This window comes from Notolepis coatsorum (genome assembly GCF_963971535.1).
Source record: "Notolepis coatsorum genome assembly, chromosome: 18".
Lineage (NCBI taxonomy): Eukaryota > Metazoa > Chordata > Actinopteri > Aulopiformes > Paralepididae > Notolepis > Notolepis coatsorum.
In genome coordinates, this window is record NC_140182.1 from 77376290 (window position 1) to 77401950 (window position 25661).

General features: G+C 42.1%; 1 protein-coding gene across 1 annotated transcript in view; it reads left to right on the forward strand.

Moving 5' to 3' along the window:
- ergic2 (ERGIC and golgi 2) overlaps nucleotides 1–21702 on the forward strand; it is a 28061-nt gene extending 6359 nt beyond the window's left edge. The window contains exons 7-14 of the mRNA XM_084334267.1: nucleotides 6948–7049; nucleotides 7216–7311; nucleotides 7768–7823; nucleotides 9037–9135; nucleotides 13499–13596; nucleotides 15272–15434; nucleotides 15962–16041; nucleotides 20588–21702. Coding sequence (XP_084190393.1) covers nucleotides 6948–7049; nucleotides 7216–7311; nucleotides 7768–7823; nucleotides 9037–9135; nucleotides 13499–13596; nucleotides 15272–15434; nucleotides 15962–16041; nucleotides 20588–20707 — 814 coding nt within the window. The 3' untranslated portion in view covers nucleotides 20708–21702. The remainder of the gene's footprint in view (nucleotides 1–6947; nucleotides 7050–7215; nucleotides 7312–7767; nucleotides 7824–9036; nucleotides 9136–13498; nucleotides 13597–15271; nucleotides 15435–15961; nucleotides 16042–20587) is intronic.
- Nucleotides 21703–25661: the final 3959 nt, after the last annotated feature.

Sequence of the window (25661 nt, forward strand, 5' to 3'; positions counted from 1 at the left end):
AGGTGTGCTGCCTGGTTTAACTCTCAGCTTCACCGTAATGTCCTTCATGCTTCCGAGCTCCTTTTTAAAAACATCAGCATGTTTCTTAAGAACTGCGGGTAACCCTGTGTCCCCCTGTGTCACCAGTCGCACCGCGGGCCAGTCCAATTGTATTTTCTCCATCCACGCCCGTCCCAGTAAGGAGGGGTAGTCGCCATGCACCACATAGAGTGGTAGTTTAGCGTGCTGTCCATTCAGCTCCACTTTGACCTTTGTGACCCCTTTTAGGGCCACCGCTTCTCCGGTATATGTCTTCAGCACCACTCGGGCTGGCCGCAGTGGTAGGTGTTTCAGTGTTTGTCGATACACTCTGTCTGACACCAGTGACACCGCCGCGCCGGTGTCTATCTCCATACGCACTGGTTTCCCCTCTAGCAAAGGAAACACCCAGTAGCCACTAGACCCACCCGCCACAGTTAGTATGTGTAGTGGATACTCCTCGTCAGAGGAGTCACTAACAGCCTTGTGTTCCACCTGGTATACGCCTTTCTTGGTCCTAGGTTTGAATGCCTCTTTTTGAAACCTAGGTTGTCTGAGCTGCGACGGTGCTTCGCTCCTCTTATTACGGCATGCCCGCTCAATGTGGCCCCTTTTGCCACAGCCCCGGCACTCTAACTCCTTGCACCAACATTCCGTCGCTTGATGCCCTGGCTTGCCACACCGAAAACACATGCCCTGTCCTGACATTTGTCTTTGGTTTACATTAAAAGCCTGATGCACTTTGGCAGACGCACTCAGTTGTTGTGCCTCTCTGGCTGCCAATTCCATTGACACACTAACATCAATGGCCTTTTGTAGGGTGAGCCCATGTTCTGTTAACAGTCTTTTTTGTGCTGCCTCACTTTGCAGTCCACACACAAGTCTATCCCTGATGGTGTCATTTAATACCTCATTAAATTCACAGTGTTCAGATAATTTCCTAAGTGCTGCTACAAACATTGTTACAGTTTCCCCCTCCTCTTGATTCCTCCTATGGAACCGAAACCGTTCCGCTATCAGGAGTGGTTTAGGAGAAAAGTGTCCCGTCAATGCAGTAACAATCTGTGCATATGTCATTTCCCCCGGTTTTATCGGTCGTACCAAACTTCGTAGAGTGTTGAAAGTCCTTGCCCCAATCACACTCATAAACGTGGGCACAATCTTAATGTCTTTAATGTCATTTGCGAGCACAAAGAAATCAAATCTCTCCGTATATGAACTCCATTGTTCCACGCTCTCATCAAAGGGGCCGATACTCCCCAATATTCCAGCCATTGTTCTTGTTACGACATGCACTTCCTGTTTGTCTGTACTGTTGTTATCACTGGCTGTGTCTAGATCCGACATTCACACACACATCAACGTTACCAGTCCGCCGCATAGCTCCGTTAGCCGCTCAGGGTACACGTATTAGCTCCGTTGCTAATGGCAACCAAATGTCCTCCACTTAGTTTCCAAAGTCCAACTTTTCTTCCGACCAAGGATGCCGCGCAGTTCCGTCGTCCTCGTCACCAATTTGTTATATCTGATCTGGTAGTATAACAAGGAATCATCACAGACACGGAGGTACTCAGTAACGAGGCTTTATCTTGATAGCAGGTAAAAACCATAACAACACAGGTGCGCAATCACCACGTACATATACAGGGCGAGTACGGCGATCACCCTGGGACAAACCCAACCCAATACATAACATGTCTTATCTATCATTAGTGAGGAATCTGAGGGCAGATTGATGGACCAGTCCAGGGGTTTAAGGTTGGTTAAACTGGTTAGCTTAGGGCTAACTGAGCTGCTGCCAGCTGGTTTACAGCTAACCGGTTAGCTTAGGGCTAGCTGGTTTACAGCTAACCGGTTAGCTTGGGGCTAACTGCGCTGCTGCCAGCTGGTTTACAGCTAACCGCTTAGCAACTCTACTAGGTCTATCCGAAAATCCGAAAATCCCTGAACATGATATTGCATTGGTTTGATAGATTATTAGTTACTGGGTATTTCAAAGTACCTCATATTTGGTGCCATTTTGAAGCTAACAACTAGGGCTTTCCAATGATATAAAATAATTGTGTGATTATCATCATAATTTTTATTATTATGGTTCATATGTAGTTGCACTTGAACTTGTTGAAATTAAACTTGGAAGATAAAAATTAATTAAATTAACTTTCCTTGCTAATGATTTATGTATAATGAATGGAATGTAGACAATCCTGTTGGCAATATAGAACAGCTGACAGATTAGAAATAGCATCTATTGTTCAAAAGTTATTAATTAATTAATGAAACTAGATTAGATAAAAAAATAATATTTTTTTTTACATATTGTGATGGTAATTATAAAACTTTCATGTGTGTGTTAAAATGTTCCTTCAAACTTACCCCATTATCTTCTTCCTTCTAGAACATCTCCCTTCTAGAAGGATTTTTCCTGGGTAGAGAATGACTGTGCTCTTCCTGGAACTCAGCATCAGCGCTAGCATGGGAGCTAGTTCCAGCATCTAGACATTCCCGTCAATTCTAGGTTCATAAAATGAGATATGTTACATATAGGAATATGACCCACTAATGAATACACTAAATACATCAATGTGGCTATTTGAAAACACTGCATTTGCGAAATAAATACGTCAACTGTGTTGCCGTTAGCCGTGCGTTAGCACGCAGCTAGCGCTGATGCTACCGCAACGACTGGGAAGAATGTTATGCGCCCACGGTACATTTCAAAACAAGCTTTTTGATGGAAAATATGACTAGAATCTCTGGAAAAACATCTCACAAACACTATAGACGGTCATAAAAGTTAACGAATGCTATAAGAAGTCCAACAGATTAGTATAAACAGTACTTACACGGTCGTTTAGAAATGTATAGTAGAGCGCAATTCCCCGGAGAAATTTTGTCTGCGACTGCCAGCGCTGGGGGAAACTACTAGAAAACTCGAGCGGCGGTCGACGGAGGCTTTTATAGACTTCCGGTCAGAGCTGCAGATTGATATTTGCTGTGTGTGTGGGGGCCGGTGTTCCTAATATGGTCAAAAAAAATGGTGTCCCTCCGCCAAAAAATGGCTGAACAGTGCGGATATGAATAGACAGTGCGCTGTCTGTACGCCGCCGTGTAATTCGATTTGGAAGAAAGCCTAACTGAGCTGCCACCAGCTGTTTACAGCTAACCGGTTAGCTTAGGCTTAGGGCTAGCTGAGCTGCTGCCAGCTGGTTTCTATTTGGAAAACTAACAATTCTAATACGCTTTTTACACCTTTTTATTATAATAAAAAAAAATCATTTACACAACATTTAAACAACTCAATTTGACAAGTGAAATAGACCTAAATTTAAAGTGCTCAGTAGCTGCTTTATTGTTATTAGTATTTGATTAGATTAGATTCAAATGTATTGTCATTATACAGCACAAGTACAGTTACGAAAATATGTTTGGCATCCAACCAGAGTGCAAATGTAACAGTAAAATGCAATAGTAATATACAATGTACCGATGATTAAACCTGTTAATACCTATAAATTAGTACTACTGAGTAATGGTGCTAATCAGATGTATGTATGTACAGAGTTCTAGTATTAATATGTACAGTGATACAGGTATAAAGACACTATGGTAGTAAGTAAGTTGTACTGGCCAGCAGCGTAACTAGTAAAAGTAGGTAAGGGATATGTATAGATATAGTATCTATAGATATGTAAAAAGGATTATATCCAGGTATGTACAGACTGATGTGGATAAATATATATACTGTTACAAAGGGTCAGATTAAACCGAATATATATATTTATTACTTGAGATATATTGTATAGTATTTGTATATCGCCTGATATCCCTTGTATATTCTTTGTACATATACACGGAATATCCCTTTACCTAGTACAGGCCAGACCATAATATTCGTTCTCCTATTGGACAGCGACCCCCTAGGCGCCACGGCCATACCCCCAATGTCTAGTTCAAAGTCACCGCTAAGACATGTCTCAACATGCCCAGGTTTGCGCAGTAATACGAGACAGAAATAAGGCTGGTACTAGATTATTCACTTTACGTATAAATACGGCGCAGGTGGATACAGCAGTAATCTTAATCTTAGTAACAAGTTGAAGCCTTCACCCCGATACAACGTGCTGTGAAGTGGGCCCGTTTTGCCCCAAAATAGAGCCTTGAGACCGCGTGCGAATTGATAGCTGAAGTGTCAGAGTTTAACGCTGTATCGTCGAGTTCGACCTATTCTATTATTAAGTAATAGTCTATTATGTATAGTGTATCGTGCGGCTACCGTTCTACAGTGACCAGCATTACCAACGTTTCATCGTACCGAGCTAGTGTGCTTATCCAGGCTGGGCGGCCTAACCTTGTGCCGTCATCCGAGGAGCCCTAGACGAGAACCGTGTGGATATGTACACTGGATAACCTACACCGACGACTACAGAGCCCTTTTCGGCTGGATTATATTGCTTTGGTCCTGTGGCTGCTGGAGCAGAGAATCGTCTACCCCCACTACCGTGTGGGACTTACCCTGTGAGGAGCCCCGTCGAGCCCGCCTCTAGGACTCTGAGGCTGGCTGGCTTTCATCCATGCTGCAGTGCATACCGGAGAATAGCTGTTGCTTTGTCTACGGATCAAGGGATTATTGCACCGTCTCCTGTACCTGGAGTCTCCTTATTCCTCGTTGATCCAGACCTTTGCTACCGACAAATCCTCTCCCCTGCTGACTTGCAACCGGAGGGAACCCCCCTAGTATCTCCAGCTGACCTACGAGTGTACCTTATATAATTCTTATGCTACAGGTCAGGGGTGTACAGTGCGACATATATATCGCACGTGCTACAGCAACAGCTGTCTGTGCGATGGATGGATTTACTTCAGTAGCACTGGTGCGATAGGGATTCGGTTCATATAGATACTCTTATTTTGAAAATCCTGTAGCGGGTCTCATTTCTGCCCACGCGCAGCTCCAGCTAGGCTCCGAAAGCTAGCAACGTTCAGGTGCATATGATACTCTTATTTTGAAAACTCTTGTGACAACTTGACGAGTCGTATCCGCCCTATCCGTGCTTCAGCAAGGAGCAGCACGTTGGTCGGTTGGTGCGCACTGCTGCGTTAACACAGCAGTGCGCCTACACGTCCCGAAATAAGTCCGTGGTGTTTTTTCTTTCTCGCAACGGGTCAAATGCATCTACATGCTTTGCACCGTCGCCATTCCTTTATGCGCACATCGCCCGAAATTAACGTTTATGTACCATTACAATCACTACAACGTTAGCAAGCTAACAAGCAAATCCTGATCAGAGGCGCAGAGCCAGCAGACAGTGTGGAAAGGGAAATGGGGGGGCACTCTCTCCCCTTCCCTGTGTGTGTGTGTGCGTTTGGAAAGACGATGAAGTCACTAGTCGGGACTCAGGACAGGAGTATATTATAGTAAACTGAGGATGGACAGATAATGATGATATTCAAATATAAACAAGTTTCGAGAGGAGTGGAAGTTTGAAGACAGACTAGACTACAATATGATGCGGGGGTGGTGAGTTGAAACAGTGTGTGTGAATGAATGAATGAAAACTTTATTTAACAGATTGCAGAATGGGTACAGTACGGCTCAATACACACAATTGTTAAGGGGATGCAGACCAGAGAAAGACGTTTGTCTTGTTTACATCAGGGTCCCCCATTGTGTGTGTGTGTGTGTGTGTGTCCCAACCGACCCCACTTCTATGTTTCAATAAATTATTTGCATTTAAAACTATTAACGCTGACTCATTCCTTCAGTCCACTCAAAATTATGCTAATATTCCTTATGTTGTTTATGATATTAATTGAAAAGAGAGTATCATAGTAATAATAACACATGGCGATATACTAAATGACAGCCAAACATGGCACTGCAACTAAATAACACAAATACAATAGGCACATTTGTGACTGTTACAAATATAACACGTTTTATACTTGTGCTACAAGATTTTGGCCTGTGGTACAAAACTATCAACCTCTGTAGCACCAGTGCTATGTGCAAAAAAAGTTAACGTACAGCCCTGCTACAGGTGGTATTAATTATCCCCTTCGTAATATGCTCATGGACTTACGCTCTTGACCTATTCATGCACATTCTTCGCCTTACAAGCGCAACTCTAATTCTCAATAATGTAAGATAATATTGATGCTCTTCTAATAAATATTACAAACAGTACTTTCTTTGTTAAGCCGTGTTATTGTGGGGGTGTTCATCTCATATACATGTGTACTGTATGGCCAGTAGTAATGTACATAACTCAGTAGTGGTTTAATGATACCATACTTATTCAATACAGTCAGGGAATTGTACCCCTCAGTTACATATACGATACAAATAAATATATATATAATACAGCTATCTGCTATCATACAGAGTTACTGGGTATAAAATATATAAATTAGTACTACTAAAGTTGTAGTATTATTCTTTGTTTGTGATCCGCTTCGCATCACTGTGTTGTAGCAGACACAATTTTAAGAAAAAAGTCAAATCATGGCTCCTCGACAATGTTCAAAAACTAGATTTAAAAAATGCATGAAAATGTTGTCTGATACATTGTCTGTGGCTACGTTTGTACTGCATTTAAAATGTTTGTATTTTGTCAAATTGTTATTTGTGGTCATGTTTTGTATTGCTTGTCTGTCTGAGACCAAGGACTACAATGGAAATAAGTAGACTTTTTTGTGTAGCATCCTTGAAATTTTTTCTGGAATCTTGTATTTTTTTTTTAAATGTAATTAAATCAAATAAAATAAAATCACTCTATTCATATATTCTATCTCCAATTGACCTTATCTCGAACCCCGCCCTCCTCTCTCGATCCCACCAATCTCGTCTCGGGAGGATCCAGAAAAGAGGGCGGGGTTTGTTGGTATAAGTGGTTTTTATTTACCCCTCGTCCTCCCTCTGTTGTCAGGATGCTGCTGCACATCCAGGAGCGGCTGAGGGAGGAGCACTCTCTGCAGGACGTCCTCTTCAAGACGGCCATGAAAGGAGGTCCCACCGCTCTGCCCCCCAGGTCTGTTGTAGTGGGGGCGCGTTCTATTGAAGTCTGTGTGTTCATGGGGCCTTGAGGCAAAACTACGGGACGTGTGATGATAAGATATGCAAATTATATTCTAAGTCTATCTTTTGAAGTGAAATAACAAAAATTTTCTTCTGCCTCTTGCTCTGTTTTCTACCAGAGAGGACAACCCCACTCAGCCCCTGAGCGCCTGCAGGATACACGGGCACCTGTACGTCAACAAGGTGGCCGGGAACTTCCACATCACAGTGGGCAAGTATGTACCTGCGTGTCGATAACTGAATCATCTCTTGTCATTATCTCTGAACTCTGTCTACTACTACACCCTAGGCTTTGTTACCCATACTGTACGAACTTTGAACTCTGTTGCCTATACTCCATTTATACCTACTTACTGCTTTCACTGTCTACAACTGCCCTACACTGTAATCATAATGAATTTAAACCCATTAGGGCCCCTGAGCTGTCCAGAGAGATGCCCGACTAGAAATAATAGGTCCCCTGGGCTGTCAAAGAAGTACCTGACTGGAAATAGTAATACGGCATAACAAATAGCATAACTTGGGGAATTTACAACCGTAGGAATTAGCAGCTTGTGATGGTAGACCTCAAGGGAATGAAGTTGTGCATGTTATTAATTGAACAAAGTGTTTTCCACACTTTCCATCCTAACTGGATCATAATGACCTTTGACCCCCCCCCCCCCCAACAGGGCCATCCCACATCCCAGGGGCCACGCTCATCTAGCAGCCCTCGTCAGTCATGACAGTGAGTCTCTTGCACGTTTCACAAAGACAAGTCAAGTTGTGTCCTACATACATACTTAGTAGCTACTTTATTAGGTACATTTGTACACCTGCTTGTTATATAAATGGTAAATGGCTGCATTTATATAACAGCTTTTATCCAAAGTGCTTTACAATTTTACCCATTCACTCACACATTCACACACCGATGGCGGAAGCAACCATGCAAGGTGCCAACCTGCACATCGGGACCAATTAGGGGTTAAGTGTCTTGCTCAAGGACACGACACGCTGCCTGGGAGGAGCGGGAATCAAACCGTGAACCTCCGGATTACCAGATGACTGCTCTACCTCCTGAGCCACTGTCGCCCCTAATGGAAATATGTAACCAGCCAATCACGTGGCAGTAACTCTATGTATAAAAGCATGCAGTCATGATCAAGAGGTTCAGTAGTTCAGACCAAACCATCACAATGGGTGTGATGTATCTTGAGTATCTGCTGTAAAATGCTGATCTGGGATTTTCCACTCCCTACCTAATATACCTGCATATAATCCTATTTACCTACGTGTACACCTGCATACAACCCATATAACTGTATGATAGCATGTACAATAATGCTGTATACTCTATATATATCCACATCTGTCTGTACATACCTGCATAATCCTTTTTACATATCTGTAGATACTACATCTATATCTGTACATCCCTTACATTACCTACTCTTACTAGTTACGCTGCTGGCCAGTATGACTTACTACTACCATAGTGTCTTTATACCTGTATCACAGTACATATTAATACTAGAACTCTGTATCTGATTAGCACTATTACTCAGTAGTAATAATTTATATATTTTATATCCAGTTTAATCACCTGTACATTGTATATTACTATTGCACTTTACTGTTACATTTGCACTCTGGTTGGATGCCAAACTTCTTTCGTTTGTACTGTACTTGTGCTGTATGACGACAAGACATTTGACTCTAATCTAATCTAAAGTGTCCACTGAGTGTGGATACGGGACAGATTGATGAAAAGAAGGAGATGCTTTTTCTCTTTGTTGATTGGTCCTTTTACACGTCATGGCAACAACGCGCATCTTAATTCACACAGCAACACCCAAAGACATGTTTATGCTACCTGGCCCGTACAACCCATATGAAGTAAAACTTGCTGAATACACATTTGAATGACTATTGATCGTTTTCACTCCTTGTCTTTTCAGCCTATAACTTCTCCCACCGCATCGACCACCTGTCGTTTGGAGAAGAGATCCCCGGCATCATCAGCCCTCTGGACGGGACGGAGAAAATCGCAGCTGACTGTAGGTTCATGTTGCCTGATACCAGATGAGTGTGAAACATACCTTTAATATAAGATGTTCCTTTATTGATCCCCTTGGGGAAATTCAGGGGCGTTATAGCAGGGCAGGTAAAGGTATGCACAGGGTAATAGTAGAAAGACATAAATATAGGCAATACAATTAGATCTGAATATATAAATGAGAAATAAACAATATAATTAACTAGGAATATGAGAAAAATATACGGTGTAAACAAATGCGGGTGAGGGTCTGTATGCCCTATCGGTTATATTATACGTTGCAATAAATAATTTGAATCTGAATATATATATATATATACTATGAGTAAAAGTAAACGGTATATACAAGGTGCAGTATACACACAGTACCATAACTGCCATGATATACATCATATGTTGGCTACTACAGACTGGTAAAAGGAAGTCTTCTCTTTCTTTAGACCTGCCTGCCTCAGTCAGAAGCTCCTCTCGTTCTCTCGGTGTTGATGCTGAATGAACACGACGCCACCCCAATTTTAGCATCTGTAACCTTGGGTGCCTTTGAGTTTTTCTGTTTGTTTTTTAAAGATATTTTTAGGTAGGGATGCACCGAATGGGAAATTCTTGGCCGAAACCGATACCGAAAATAGGAAACAGTTGGCCGAAAGCCGAAAGGCCGAAAATTATTCATAGAATAGAATTTTTTTTACCAATGTTGTTCAGCTACCTGATTATGGAAAAATATATGATTATGGCAAAACTTAACTTAAATAATACAAACAGTACTGTATTTGCAAATCTGGTATGTCATAAATGTATAGATGTAGCAGTACTGTCTATCTGTATGTCATGTATGTCATATATGTCCTGATGAATTGAAAATGGGGGACCCTGATGTAAACAAGACCAAAGTCTTTCTCTGGTCTGCATCCCCTTAACAATTGTGTGTATTGAGCTGTACTGTATTGTACCCATTCTGCAATCTGTTAATCAATCAATCGGAGAGAGAGAGAGGCGGACATCTGTGCTCTACTGAGCGCACCTTTCTAGTCCCCAGATGACTTTGGCACAGTAGACGCGCGACAGACAGCGTCAATGTGAGAAACACAATCCCTCCCCCTCTCGCTCTGAATAATATGCATATTAGATCACTCAGTGATTAACCGCAACGGGCATATAGTAAATAAGGATAAAGTATGTTAAAGATGCATTTATTGGACTCGTTGCGCGCAGAGTTTACATAGAAACAGCGCGACTCCCGAGGAGATGCATTGCTCCCGAGTCCCAAGAGGAGGACGCAGGACTGAAGAGCTCACAGCGTGCATGTAATGAATCCGCGTTTTGATGACATCATCACAACAACACGCGTTAGGTTACAGGTTGCTTCTGTTTCGGTGATATATTTTCGGTGAAAAAACTCTTTCGTCCGAATTTTCGGTGCATCCCTATTTTTAGGGCATTTCATCTTTATTAGATGGGAGGGTGAGTGACAGGAAATGGGGGATGGAGAGAAGGGGGAAGACAAAGGTCTTAGGCCAGATTCTAACCCCATGACATTGCGACCACATGGTATTCGCCCTAGTGTGTTGAGCCACCAGGACGCCCCGGGTGCCTGTGAGCTTTACCTGTGAGTTTTACCAGTTAGCTTTACCTGTGAGTTTTAACTGCAGGTGTTACCTGTGAGTTTTACCTGTGAGTTTAACATGCAAGTGTTACCTGTTAGCTTTACCTGTGAGTTTAACATGCAAGTGTTACCTGTTAGCTTTACCTGTGAGTTTTACCTGTTAGCTTTACCTGTGAGTTTGACCTGTTAACTTTACCTGTGAGTTTGACCTGTTAGCTTTACCTGTGAGTTTGATCTGTTAGCTTTACCTGTGAGTTTTACCTGTTAGCTTTACCTGTGAGTTTTACCTGCAGGTGTTACCTGTGAGTTTAACCTGCGAGTGTTGCCTGTGAGTTTTACTTGTCAGTTTTATGGGAGACTTTGTAGGCACAGCTTTTAACTGGTTCTCAGCTACAGCTTGGAATATTTGACCCGTTATGAGCAAGTGCAGCCTAACACCGGTTCCTGACAGGCAGCGAGCGAGCGAACTGGAGACGAAATCGCGCGTGCGGCACTGTCCTGATATGACGCGGCGTGTGTCCAAGTGTGTCTGTGTGTGTGTGTTACCTGGAAGCACAGGGGCAAAGCAGCCTGCGATTCTCTACCAATAAAAAGTGTTTAGGGGCGGGACTCTGCCGCATAATCGCTCAACTAGAGACACAGCGAGTGAATATTTGAGGGGTGAACGACATCGCTGCTCAGTTCGCTGTCGCTCGCGGCAGGTCAGGATAGTCTGATTGAAACGAATACATTTTAATCACTTTTTCTCGCTCGCTCGCGTCGCTCTATGTCAGGAAGGGGTGCAAGGGCCTGTGTCGACCGGGGACGTTTTATGAGTTGTCAGCTCCTTTCTGTCATTCATTTCTATGCTACAGACGCGACAGGCGCGCTCCTTTTCCCAGCGCCGCGCCTCGCGTTTTAGCGCTCTCGGCGGCTAGCGTTTTTTGGCGGAGCGCCCCCAGCGCATAAAGTTGAAACTAGTTCAACTTTTGGAGAGGAGCGGCGCTCATCAAGGTAACTTTTTTCGACCGACCAATCAACATCGAGCAAGTGGCGGAGCCGCGGGAGTCGCGAGACGCTCTGGAAACGCTCTGGCCATGCATATTTTTGCTTTTCAAAGCGGTCCGCCTTGAAAAAAACGTCCCCGATGGACACAAAGCCTAAGAGCTTTGGGCACCTTTTTGGATGCTCCAGTAGGCTAGAGACTAAAGGTTTTTACAAAATATATAACCAAAACAGAATAAGATATTCCTTTATTCATCCTCTTGGGGAAATCTGGGCGTCATGGCAGCATGGGGGAGGGGGGTACAAGTATGGGCAGGGTAATGGTAGAAATACATCAATCAATCAATCAAATTTAGATCTTAATATAAATTAGAAAAATAAACCGTGTAAACAAAGGTGCCCTATCGGTTATATTGTATGTTACAATATAGGCAATAAAATGGAATAACCTGCAACGTTTAGGCTTGCAAAAAATAAAATCATCTTTTGCAAACTTTTGTTATGAACTGGCTTTGATCTATTTTATTCTGCCTTTTATGTTCCATGTCTTGTTGTTTAGTAGTTACTGTTTTGGTTATGTTTTGCAAATGTTTTTAGAAGCAAAAGACCTCTTAGACTGGCGATGTCACTTGCTAACTAACTGAAGTTCTCAGCCTGTTCCATGTCAACGACCCCCAAATTGATGCATGTTGGGCTGCAGACTCCCATTTGTCTCGGGGACCCCCATCTGACAAGATCTTGGTTGTTAGATGATTATGTCCAGAATTCAGCCATCATTGATATAAAGTGTTTGGTCAGTAACATGGGTCTCCCAGTACCTCCGCTTTGCAGTAAACGCAAAATACACTTTATCCAATCAGGAGAGAGAACTCCACACTGAAAAGAATCGTCTGACAAAAATAAGAAATAAAACTACCGTAATTCCTCTAATAGTAACCCCGGCTTGTATTTGTTTTAACTGTAGCGGGTACCAGGCTTGTATTAGGAGGAGGCCTGTATAAGAGGGAGGCCTATATTTCAAATTTTACGGATCATAATGAATAAATCAACATTTTGTGTCAGTTTGAACCCAGTAAAATGTACTGGGTTCATTTATTGAAACCAAGTACTGTATGAAATAGTAAACAGTGCAATTACAGGTGGTCACTGGTCATTTCAACGTTTTCAAAGTGAAATCAAGTAACTAGCTCAGTATGCAGCTCAGTATATTAGTAACCCGGCTTGTATTAGGAGGCCGGCTTATAATTGCTTAGCTCAAGAGCGCACCCGGCCATTAATAGAGACCCGGCTTGTATTTGAGACCCGGTTACTATTAGAGGAATTACGGTATTTCTAAGCAAATTATGTGATTGGATAAAGTGGGAAGGGATACCAGAAAAGTTAATTTCTGTTTACTGCAGAGCGGAGGGACTGACCAGACAATCTATATCGGTGATGGCTGTCGGAATGTAGAGCTATTTAACACACATTTTAACAAAAGAAACATAACTTCTAGTGAACGAAGTAGTGAGTTTAAACTATTCACCATTTTTCTGGGGACCCCCAGGATGTCCCTCCCAGACCCCTCTCTCACATTCACTCACTCTGTTAACCACACTGCCGCTAGTGGCGGCTCACAGGCAATGCACTTTGTGTAAGACCAGTTAGCTTCGCATCCATAATATCATACGTGTGTAAACCTTGTTACAAAAATTATGATTACAATAAAGTTGATAATTGTTATCACTGTGTTCTGTCTGTGGTGACCTAACTACCGTTTTGAATAATTATTTTCCAGATAACCACATGTTCCAGTATTTCATCACCATAGTGCCCACCAAGCTGAACACTTACCAGATCTCCGCAGACACACACCAGTATTCAGTCACCGAGCGGGTAGGTTAGAGTGTGTATACACGTATCTAAATGTGTATTGGGCTGCAGTTACACTTGTGGTTTTCAACATTAGTTCTTAAAAGATTAATCATAAACATCTGATGTTCTGAGCATTAATCTGTGTCCACATTTGGCCTAGAAATGCTCATTATGTGTCTCCCATGGCTGGATTGTGTCTGCAGTGCACTATTTGTGCGTTGTGCCCAGGAATTGTAGAATTCCTGTCACAATGCAGACTTGACACTTGGTCTGACTCATCATCGGATCCCAATCTGAGCAAAACGTTTTGGGACCGCCCCCCCCCCCCCCCCCGCCCCCCCCCATCACTGTGTGGGACCGCCCAGACCCATCACTGTGTGGGACCGCCCAGACCCATCACTGTGTGGGACCGCCCAGACCCATCACTGTGTGGGACCGCCCAGACACATCACTGTTTGGGACCGCCCAGACCCATCACTTTGGGACCGCCCAGACCCATCATTTTGGGACTGCCCAGACCCATCACTGTGTGCCTCCTGGTGTGATCAGATTATAAAATCAAATCAAATCAAATCAAATTTATTTATAAGGCCCGACAACACACGTTAATGTCCCCATGGGCCGTACAGGTCTTCTTTAAACAAGTCAAGAAGAAAACATAACAATAAGTCAAGAACAGAACAAGAACACCATAAGGTCCAAATTTTTTTAGATGAATGCAAATAAATGAAAGAATGCAAGCACTCCCAGACATACCCCACGCGAAGGTAAGGAAAAACTCACTAAAACCTAACAATAGGGAAAAAAGCTCCACAGGCAGTGTGGAGGAGAGAAACCTTAAAAGGGCCATTCAAGGGGGTATCTCCCTTCTTAGATGTTGGTGATAGTAGTGTTGCAGATGGACAGTTGGTAAGCATGCACTCATGTGTGTAGTGAAACACAGATGAGTGCATGCAATAGCAACTGAACATTTTGAAAGATTAAAGATAGAGCTAATAGCCATAGCAACTGAACATTTTGAAAGATTAAAGATGGAGCTGATAGCGGATCTATTTGAGGCACAGGGGCGGCGCAAAGAGGGTCACGTCCTCCCCGTCTTAGTCACGGGACATTCAACACTCCGGTCATTGCTCAGGGACAGCCGGAGACAGGGAGATAGGGGGCGGCGCAGAGAGGGTCGCGAACTCCCCGACAGATAGGGGGGAGGGAGAGTTAGAGAGTTCCCATGTTTGTGGTGCTGCAAAAGAGCAGACATGTAGTACCCTGTAGTGCCATGTAGTACCATGTAGTACCCTGTAGTGCCATGTAGTATCCTGTAGTACCCTGTAGTGCCATGTAGTACCCTGTAGTGCCATGTAGTACCCTGTAGTGCCCTGTAGTACCATGTAGTACCCTGTAGTGCCATGTAGTACCATGTAGTACCATGTAGTACCCTGTAGTACCATGTAGTACCCTGTACCCTAACTAAACTAGACGGATTAATCTAAAGGTCAGTCCTCGACCAGGTGAGATCAGGGTAGGTTGAAGGAGAGAGAGAAAAGATGAGTCTTAAGCAGGGATTTAAAAGCTTCGACAGAGCAGGCGCCCCTGATGACGGCAGGTAATTTATAAAAAATAAAAAAATAAAAGTCCCATTGACAAGTATAACCATAGCCTGGATTCACTACTAGTAAGTTGTATATAATTTCTTCCACAGGAGAGGGTGATAAACCATGCGACAGGCAGTCATGGAGTCTCTGGGATCTTCATGAAGTACGACATCAGTTCCCTCATGGTTAAAGTCACAGAGCAGCATATGCCTCTCTGGAAGTTCTTCATCAGGCTCTGTGGCATCATAGGAGGCATCTTCTCTACCACAGGTATTATAGAAACATCTTCTATACCACACTGCAGGTATTATAGAAACATCTTCTCTACCACAGGTATTATAGAAACATCTTCTATACCACACTGCAGGTATTATATAAACATTTTCTCTACCACAGGTATTATAGAAACATCTTCTATACCACACTGCAGGTATTATATAAACATTTTCTCTACCACAGGTATTATAGAAACATCTTCTATACCACACTGCAGGTAGTATAGAAACATTTTCTCTACCACAGGTATTATAGAAACATATTCTCTACCACAGGTATTATAGAAACATCTTCTAACACAGGTATTATAGGAGACATCCTCTCTAACACAGGTATTATAGGAGACATCTTCTTTACCACAGGTATTATAGGAAATATCTTCTCTAGCACAGATACTATAGGATATGTATATAATAGAAAGCGCGAACACAACCATAGCTCATATGACAATGATTCTTGAATCCCAACTGGAAGCCTGTGACATGACCCTCAGCATGTGAACCTCCTCTCCGTCCTCACAGGCATGCTGCATGGAATGGTCAGCTTCCTGGTCGATGTTGTTTGCTGTCGCTTTAAACTGGGCCCTTACAAACTACGAGAGGTAAGAAAACTAAATGCATACAGTATATGAACGCTACAAGCTGTGTGTGTATATATATATATTAGTGCTGTCAATAGATTAAAAAAAATTCACGAATTAATCTCACAATTTTCTGTAATGAATCTAGATTAAAGAAAATCGCATTTTTCGACTTAACCCATTCAGTGCCAACCACGAGTATAGTCGGGTTAACTCGCCATCGCTTCCATGCCAATCACGAGTATAGTCAGGTTTTAATCGTTATTTCTTTTATTAGCGATATCCATTCATTTTCATCCATCCAACCTGATGTTATCATTGGGAATGGGTCTGAGCTTGCAAAAGGGCAAATACCGCCGCCTATCGTCTCCCGGATGGTATTGCACATCATTGGATTGGATTGGCTGGGTATGTGCATCAGAAAAGAAACTCTGGTCCGGGTTTCCCTTCTCGGGCATACAGCTAGAGTAGATACTATTGCAGCTTGGTCGAGTCAGGGGGGCAGCTTGGATTATGTGTTTTGGACTATAACGTTGGATCAATGGACGCGATCGATATTTGGAATAGCGATCAGGAATTGGATGAATCTTTATGCATGACATCAGATGTGAGTAAGGCCTTTATGTTACGAATCTTGGGGTAATCGGATGTTCCTATCACCGCCATCGGAGCGTGTGTGTGTGAGGTTCGCGCCGACCAAAGTACGGAGAAGCGATTTTTCAGACCCCGCTTCTCTTCGTGCATGAGGACACATATACTATCTATAATTTAGCGTTTATTTGAAAACTATTCGTAAATCAAGCGACAAATGGCACGCTTTTTAACACTTTCAGTGCCCATGACGTCATATCACGTTTTATCAGCCCACAACGTTTATTAGCGCTTTACTTTTTTTTTATTAGCGATCTGAATTCATATTTCATCAACCGAGTCTCTCGTTGGTATGCAGCCCCTGTAGGAGCTCAGATGTGAAAAAAACCGCCCCCTCGTCTCCCAGATGGTAATGCACCCTTTTGGAATGGACTCAATGAAAATGGATGAGAAAAGAAAAATCTGGAATCCACATTTTACTTCTCAGGCATGTAACCCGAGCCGATCGGATTCATTGTGGACCCTCAGAACAACGTGGAATACATATGTACAGTATGTAGCGTTGGATCAATAAAAACAATCGATATTTGGAATGGCGATCAGGAATTGGAATAATCTTTTTGGATAACATCTGATCTCAGGTAAGGAATCTATTTGACCAGTCTTAGGATAATCAGACCTGTTTTAACGGAGATATAAGCTTTCCCCCTATGTGTGTGTGTGGAAATAAGATAATCGATTTTTCAGATCGCCTATATAGCGTGCATACGTACACATATACTATCGATAATCTAGCGTTTATTTGAAAACGATTCATAAATAGGCAGAAAAATGACAGTTTTTGTGTATTCTAGAATATTCCAGTAAAGGGCGATTATCACGGAATATTTATATTTTCCTTGAAAACGAGGGCTTTTCAAAATGCTATAAAACGAAACTGCACAGATGAAAAAAAAACAATCCGTTTCGACAATGTTGACTGCAAACAAGTCATTGATAAGCGACGGGCAGATTAGACACAGCCATAATTTAAAACATAGATTAGGCGTTTTAACGCTATCATTGAAGTGGGTGGTGGCACTCGAGCACTAAATCGTGCGCCCCCTGCTGGCACTGAAAGTGTTAAGGAAATACATTTAAGCTCGATTTGCTGGAGTTTATTGACATGAGACAGAACGCCCTAGAAATATATTGATATTCATCACGGTATAAAATGGAAATGTATGTATCAAAAAATTATCAGTTTCGTGCATGTTGACTGGAAGCAACTCATTGATGATCACTGTTATTTAGATCTATTGCTATTATATTATTATGTTTTATGCACTCGCAAATAAGTCCTATTCTCCATTGGATAAAGCGTTGGCACGGAAAGGGCCATCAGCAGAGGGCGCTGTTGGCCCGGAATGAGTTAAGACCGAAGCTTGTAACAGATATTTACTTGAGTAAAATCATGGAATTAATGTAGAATCAACACAAAAAGTATATTTAGATTCAAAGACTATTTGGTAACACTTTATAATAACACTCAGTTATAAGACCTTTATAAGGTATTTGTAGATAATGAACTAATCATGAACAAATCATTTACATACATTCGTAAATTATTATTAAATCATTTATAACTTTGTATAACATAATTAGTTCTACATTATTTATAACTCATTATCAACATTGTTTGTACTTGATTTGTTCATCATTAATTAATGTTTAAAGCATTTGTAGATGCTTTGAAAAATGGATATGAAAAAACGACTATACTGTACCTCCATTTATTTGTTCATGTACAACAAATGATTTGTTAAGACATTCATAAAACATCTATAAATCATTTGCCGATGCTATTGTGTGCCCTAATCTAAAGTGAAGCCTATTCATCATTAACAAATGTCTAATAGTTAATTATTTGTTTACTTTTTCATCACCTGTTACAAATGTTGTAGACAGCTTTCGGATACACCCTTCTTTGTGACATCAAACAGTGACAGAATTAGGACTATAGATAAATGCAATTTTATTAACATATAAAATACATGTGCATGACATATAGTGTAACATGGGGGGCACTAGGACCCAGGAGTACCCTGGCCAGGTATTGACAGAGTGTGTAGAGGAAGTATCACGCGAGTGAGACTTGACTTCGACGTGTGTTGCCGTCTGTTGAATGGAAGCACGATACATTAGCAGAGCCAAGTTATTCGTGCTGCCCCACGCTTTTAACACATTCGGGGCCATTGGGCTGAGTCTAATTAATCGCAAGAGGACCGGGGAATGTAAACAAACCTGGTGCTGTTTGTACAGCTAAATCTATACTTTATAGTATTGCTATCTGTCCATTCTCATTGTCAATTGAGTCCATAAACCGTCCCTTCAAAATGGCTTAAAGAAAAAAAAATAGGTTCTCATTTTATAGCGCCGTGAATATAAGCGTTATATGGGATTTGGGACTAGTATATTTTCTGGAAGGCTAGATATAGAGCTAATAGCTGCTAACGTTATATCCAATGGCATTTCCGTTTTACAGATGCTACAGAAATAACTCAAACTGCATATGATCGGCACCATCCCAAAGCATGTATGCATGAAAGGGGCGGGGGGCGGGGGACGTTGTTTATTATTATTGATTACCAATAACCGTGTTCGTCTAACTAGCCACATAGGCCGATTGCCTGGATGGCTATCAAAACAATGCCCGATCAGGCTGTAATTTACGTAAAAAAGATCTTACCATGAGCCGGTTGGATCCCCCCGAGCATTTCCCCGTTATCGATCGCCATCTGGTAGATCGATATGTCCATTGGCTGATGATAAATCCCCTTATTGCATAGTGAAATCCGCAATTCAAAACGTATCCCATGCAACAGACAACAGCTATCGCTTCAGATGAGTAGAAAACTACATTAGAGACCCAAAAAAAGAGACAACTTCTGCCACAGGGAACACTATTATCGCGTTAGCGCCCCTAAGAGGATCTGGCCGGTATTGCATGTTGGCGAATTCAAAGAGTAGGGTAAATCTGCAGTGCCGCTCGGCGACCTTGAATAGGTTATTAAAATGGAATAAAAGCAATAACAACTTCCCACGGATATATCCGTGCTTCTGTCCACAATGCATGGATTCGAAACACGGATTTCTCCGTGGTCCGTCCCCAATGTGTTAAGGTATGAGCAGGCTAAACACCTTTTTTTGTTGGTAAATCTATTCCATCATTTCCGACCTACAACTCTTATATGTTGTCTAGACGTACTTGATGTGGTGGGCGCTAACGTTACATTTGAATTATGTGTTTGTTCCTAATGTGTGCGATGATGACACGAGGGTAATAATTATTTACCCTTGTGTGTCGTGTCATCATCACATACCGCAATATACTGAGCACACATTAGGAACAAACACATAATTCAAATGTAACGTTAGCGCCCACCACATCAAGTACGTCTACACAACATATAAGAGTTGTAGGTCCACCGCGCAGGTGATTGATTGAATGAACATTTTATTAACAGATTGCAGAATGTGTACAATACAGTACGGCTCAATACACACAATTGTTAAGGGGATGCAGACCAGAGAAAGACTTTCGTCTTGTTTACATCAGGGTCCTCCATTTTCAGTTCATAATGAATTGTAAGTAAGGGTGCAATTAGCACCGTGCAATCCATTCTTTGTGGATCTAGCCCTTAGTGTTGTTGTTAGAACATTTTGATGTTAAAACAAATCTCAGACGGGGCATCCTGGTGGCTTAGTGGGCTATGGTGTGCGTCAGGTAACTGCAGTGGCGTGCGTTTGAGTCCAGCTTGCAACCTTTATTCACATGTCGTCCTATTTCTATCTTTCCCATGTTTCCTGTCTCTCCACTATTGTCTAATAAAGGGGGAAATACCATAAAATAATAATAAAATAAAACTGATGTGTTTTTGAGTCATTTCCCATTGTAACACAGCAGCTCATGGTTTCATATCTCTGTCTTCCCCAGGAGGGTCTTCTCAACGAGCAGGAGGGTCTTCTCGACGAGCAGGAGGGTCTTCTCAACGAGCAGGAGGGTCTTCTCAACGAGCAGGAAGGACCCATTCCAACAGAAAATCACACCCAGTGACAGGAGTCCCTAATCCTCCTATTGGACACTCGGCGTCTCTCCACTGGCAGCCGTCTCCCTTGAATCAAGTCTTACCGACAGCAGTGGGATCCTCTGGAACTCTCTAAAGCAGTGTTTACACACAGTGCTTACACATCATCCAACAGAATTATGTACATATTTTTATTCTCTTGTTTTTTAGTCTGCGGGGATAAGCCACTCACAAGACTTGAGTATCCCACTGCGAAGAATTGCATTCAAGAAAACGCACTTTGGGTGGAAAGGGATCCCATCCTGAGCATGACACACGAGCAAAATGATCGCCGTGTGAATATAGTCGATGACCACAGACTGTCTCAGGACGGCCAAAGCGAGTGAGCTCCTTCATATCTGACCTCACGGTGTGGATTCACTGACACAAGAGCGGGATGTAGGCTGTGATCACATTGGACGCCTTTTTCTTGTGCTCAAACACGAGGTGGTGTACAATTGAAATCAAGCAATACCACTGATTACCGTTGCTATCTTAGCTAACGTTACATACATTACTACTCGCAGCCCTCCAGGCGTCGCTGTTCATATCTCGGTCGTGGTAAGACCTGGTCATACAAACAAGGTTTGTCGGAAACGGACAAAATTAGCTTCTCCACCATTATAGATGGATTGGTTTGTTTTGCTGTTGATTTCTCTTCAGATACTTCAGATTTGTAATCCCTCCCCTCGTTTGATTTGATTGGTAGTAGTCGACGTTGATGTCGGTGCACTCCGCGTCTAAGGTTGAAGCTTTTTCAACTGGGAGCGCCCCGAAAAGGCGCGTGTTTGGAGGAGATGCGCGCCTGTCGCGACAACCATAGAAAAAAGGCGTAGGCGCACTCAGAAAGGCGTCCGATGTGATCACAGCCTTAGTGTGGAAAGGAGCGGCCAGGAATCGTGACGATGATGATGACCAATATTTTCCTGAGTACTCATGTGGGGAATAATGATTCTTGGGAATATGATGGTGAATAAAATATGCTTTTTCACAAACCTAGTAATAATACATTATTTTTCACGTTTGTCTCTTGTTATATACTGTATTTTTTTAAAGGAACATAAGAATCTGCTGCACACTTGTAGATCCAATGGGAAAATTGGATACATAAGTATGTTATGTTATAGCTATATTTACGTAATTGTATATATACGTTTTGTATCGGCAAAAGTTTAAAAAAAAATGTATACAAAAAAACAGCATGACTGGAAGTCTAACTAAATGCTTGTGGTGGGGGGCAATATACTCCCCACTGGACCAAGCCAACTACCCTGATGCAAACAGCAATATTATAATGATGGTTAATTTTAATGTTAAGAGAACGCTAGGGTTAAGTTTATGGTTAGTTTAAGGTAACTGGTTAAGGTTATGGTTAGTATAAGGTAACTGGTTAGGATCAGGGGTGTAAAGTACTTGAGTAATTGTACTTCGTTACAATATTTATGTACTGTTTTTGGGGATTTGTACTTTACTCAAGTATTATTAGGTTTGTATACTTGTACTTTTACTCAATTACATTTCAGAGAAAAAATACATACTTTTTACTTACTTTTCAAATGCAGACCTACAAAGTACAAATCTCGCAGGTCCAACAATTTTAATTAGTATATTTGTTTTTCTGCCCGAACTAACGTTAATGTTATTAATCCTGCGGCCGCACTTTATTTAAAAACGGCCAATCAAATCCCCATCAATGGAAAATGAGCCCGCCCATACCCAGGCATGTTGGTGATTTCAAAGCTGGTTGCACATGTTTTATTGACGTCACGTGCATGTGCGCATAAATGTTCCCTCGCGTGCGCACAGGATGTAGCCTTCAATATATAAAGAAATTATATTGTCAACAGATATGGTGGAAAAACAAACAAATGTTTTTTTCTTTATTTTTTTTTAAGATTTTTTTTTTGGCGTTTTATCGCTTTATTTCTACTGGGCAGTCCAGTAGGGAGAGACAGATGTGGAATGGGAGACAGAGTGGGGGGAAGACATTCGGCAAATAACGACGGGTTCGGGAGTCGAACCCGGGTCGGCCGTGTCGCGGCTGAGCGCGCTATGTGGTACGCCACTGGGGCGCCCCAACAAACAATGTTTTAAATGTAATTGTAGTTACATTGTTAATTTAGTTTGTATATTTACTTTTCTAGTTTTTTAAGTTAATTCAATTAAAGAAATTGTTTTACACACAAACACAAAAGCAAACTTAAAATAATCAGACAACTTGTGTTTACTTGAAAATTATTGGTGATAGTTTGATTCATGGCGCTGAATCCCCTTTCACATTCTGCAGTGCTGCATGGAATGACTTTTGTGCATAAGTATTTTACTGTAGTGTAGTGGTGGTTGCATAGGATAGGATGGAATAGACACAGAGCTCCCTGCCCCTTCCCCTCAGGTTTGGTGTGAACGATGGTCTGACTCAGGCAGAGCACGTTCACACCAAATCTGTGAATGCGATTGCCATGAAATGGGTTGCATTCCATGCGCTATTATGCTTATGCGAGGTAGCCAGGGACACGCGACGAGTCGAGTGCAGCGCGTTCTTGAGCGCACATCAATCGGCACCTCATACATGTGAATGGGGTCAGCTAGCCAGTATCTGGTTTGGTAAACTGGCAAGCTGAACCCATTTGTTTTTATTAGCATTGCTACAAAATGCTAACAAGCTTTCAGTGGATATTTTCATTAACCTCTTAGCATGCAAGAGGTTACGCACTACGGCTCAGCTTCTTCCCCCAGGCCATCAGAACACTGAACTCTCCACACACAAGACAAGTACACACACATACACACAACACACATTCGCTCACACACAAACGGTCACTTTAAAAATGGAAAGGACACTTTAAAGGAAAGAGGAAAATAAAGGTCACTTTAAGGAAAGAACCGATGTGGTTCTTGTATAGTATAGTTTAGATATAGTGAAGTCACCAACTGGGCTATTCTTGTTCTGATATAATCAGAACCTAATCTCTAAACTGCTCTGCGTTGTGTGTAAACCTTACAAGCCCTGTGGTACTTTAAAAAACCAGGAAATGGTTTTACACGATGGCAACAAAGAGGCGGCGTTTGAAGAAAGAGTCATCGAGAAGAGTTATGTAAAGAATCCGGTTTTTAATGGGATTCAAAAAACAATTACAAATCAAAGATTTGAAAGAACAGTGCAATGAGTTCTGAAGGAAGCAATCGCTATGCCGAAGGTCATCAGAATTCAGTCTAAAGTTCACTTTAACTAACTAAAAAGCATCAATCTCGTCTCGGCTCCTTCTTCGATGGTAGATGGTATGCGTCTCAATGCGTCGCCGCGGTCCTCCGTCCAGTAGGGGGAAGAATGTAGAGTGGGTGTTGCTCGCTCCGTGTTGTTGGTGGGATTCTGGCTATCTTGATCTGACCCACGTACTTTAAAGACTAAACTCCTCCCGCCAGACTTTACGTCATGAGGGCGGGTCTTTCTATGAGCCAGAGGGCTTCCGATTGGAGAGCCCGTGTTGCCACGTTTGATTGGCTGAAACTAGGTGGAACTAGGGGGCTGTCTTTTTTGAATAGACATGTCCCGGAAATCCTTTTAAGGTCTGGTCTCGCTGGAGGACCAAACTGTACTTAACAGCTGCAGTTTGGCAGTTTCTGTTGAGGGAAGTAATAAACAGGGGGGGTATGCGGGCCAGTCTATTGTGTCAGTGTTTGTGGTCAACAAGCCAATTCTATTAGTCTATTGTCTCTGAGTTTCGGCCTGGGGAAGTGAGACAGAAGTCTGTTGTGTAAGAAGGTAGATTCTATGTGCTAACTCAACTTTATATCGCCTACCCTCCCCCTCTGCAGGAGACGAGCAGCGATCTTTGTGAGCTAAAGTGTATGGTGTAGTGCATTACCAATGATGCCAGGCTGACGTCCGCTCCCGTACATGTTATTATACATTTTGCTTGTGAAAACTACCACAATAGCAAGTATAGCATAAGGATATAGAGTAAAAACTGTATATTGTATAGTAGTGTACATAGGACCCAGTGCCTTAAATCTGTAGCTAACATTGTATTGCACTATCTCAGGACTTTAGCATGCCTATTTTATGTCTATTTTATTACCCGTCTATTATGTCTATTTTATTATTAGTATTATTGCACAATCAAAGCGGGCATGGCCACCCGCATTTCACTGTATGCCCTGGTATGTATGTGACAAATAAACCTCTTGAATCTTGCAACATGTGGGCCCTCTTGAGGACGATTTGCCCAGCGGCACTTTGGCGACCTCTAGCGGCTTGGGTGTACATATTTTTCAATACAATATATATCGAATTAAAGTCATATCTGTTGCCTGTCGATAGACGTTTCAGGCGACAAAATCCGTTCAGCGGTTCTCGAGTTACATGCCGATTATGTGAGGCGTGCGCCGAAGTAGATGGCAGACTTTTAATTTTTTCAAATACCATTCCCGACTCGAGCCTCTACCTCCATCAATCATTTGGCGATCTTGAAAATTCTTGGACAGGATTGTGACCAATGAGTAGGGTATTCCAATGGTACCCCACGTGGGAATGAGCGAATTAGGGATCTAGGTGAAAAGTCATGAGCCAAAACAGGAAGAGAATTCTCTCGTAGAATGCATTGAAGTCTATGAGAAAATCATTTACTGAGCTCTCTCACTTTTTACCAAAACCGCTTCTAATCACTAATTTCTGAACAGATTTTTATGAAATTTGGACATGTAGTACACATGACTTCAGGCTATAGACCCAGGTGTTTTTTCAGCCATACCAATTTCTTGGGAAATACTACTTCTGGACTACTAACTACTACAGAAAAACGTGAGTAACAAGTTTTTCTACAACTCAAGTTTAGACCTATGTTACTCTATTTCATTAGCATTAAAAGTGAATGATCTTTATTGTATCAGAAACTTCAGAATGAGGGGGCGGCCGGGTAGCGCAGTGGACCAAGCGTCTGCCTA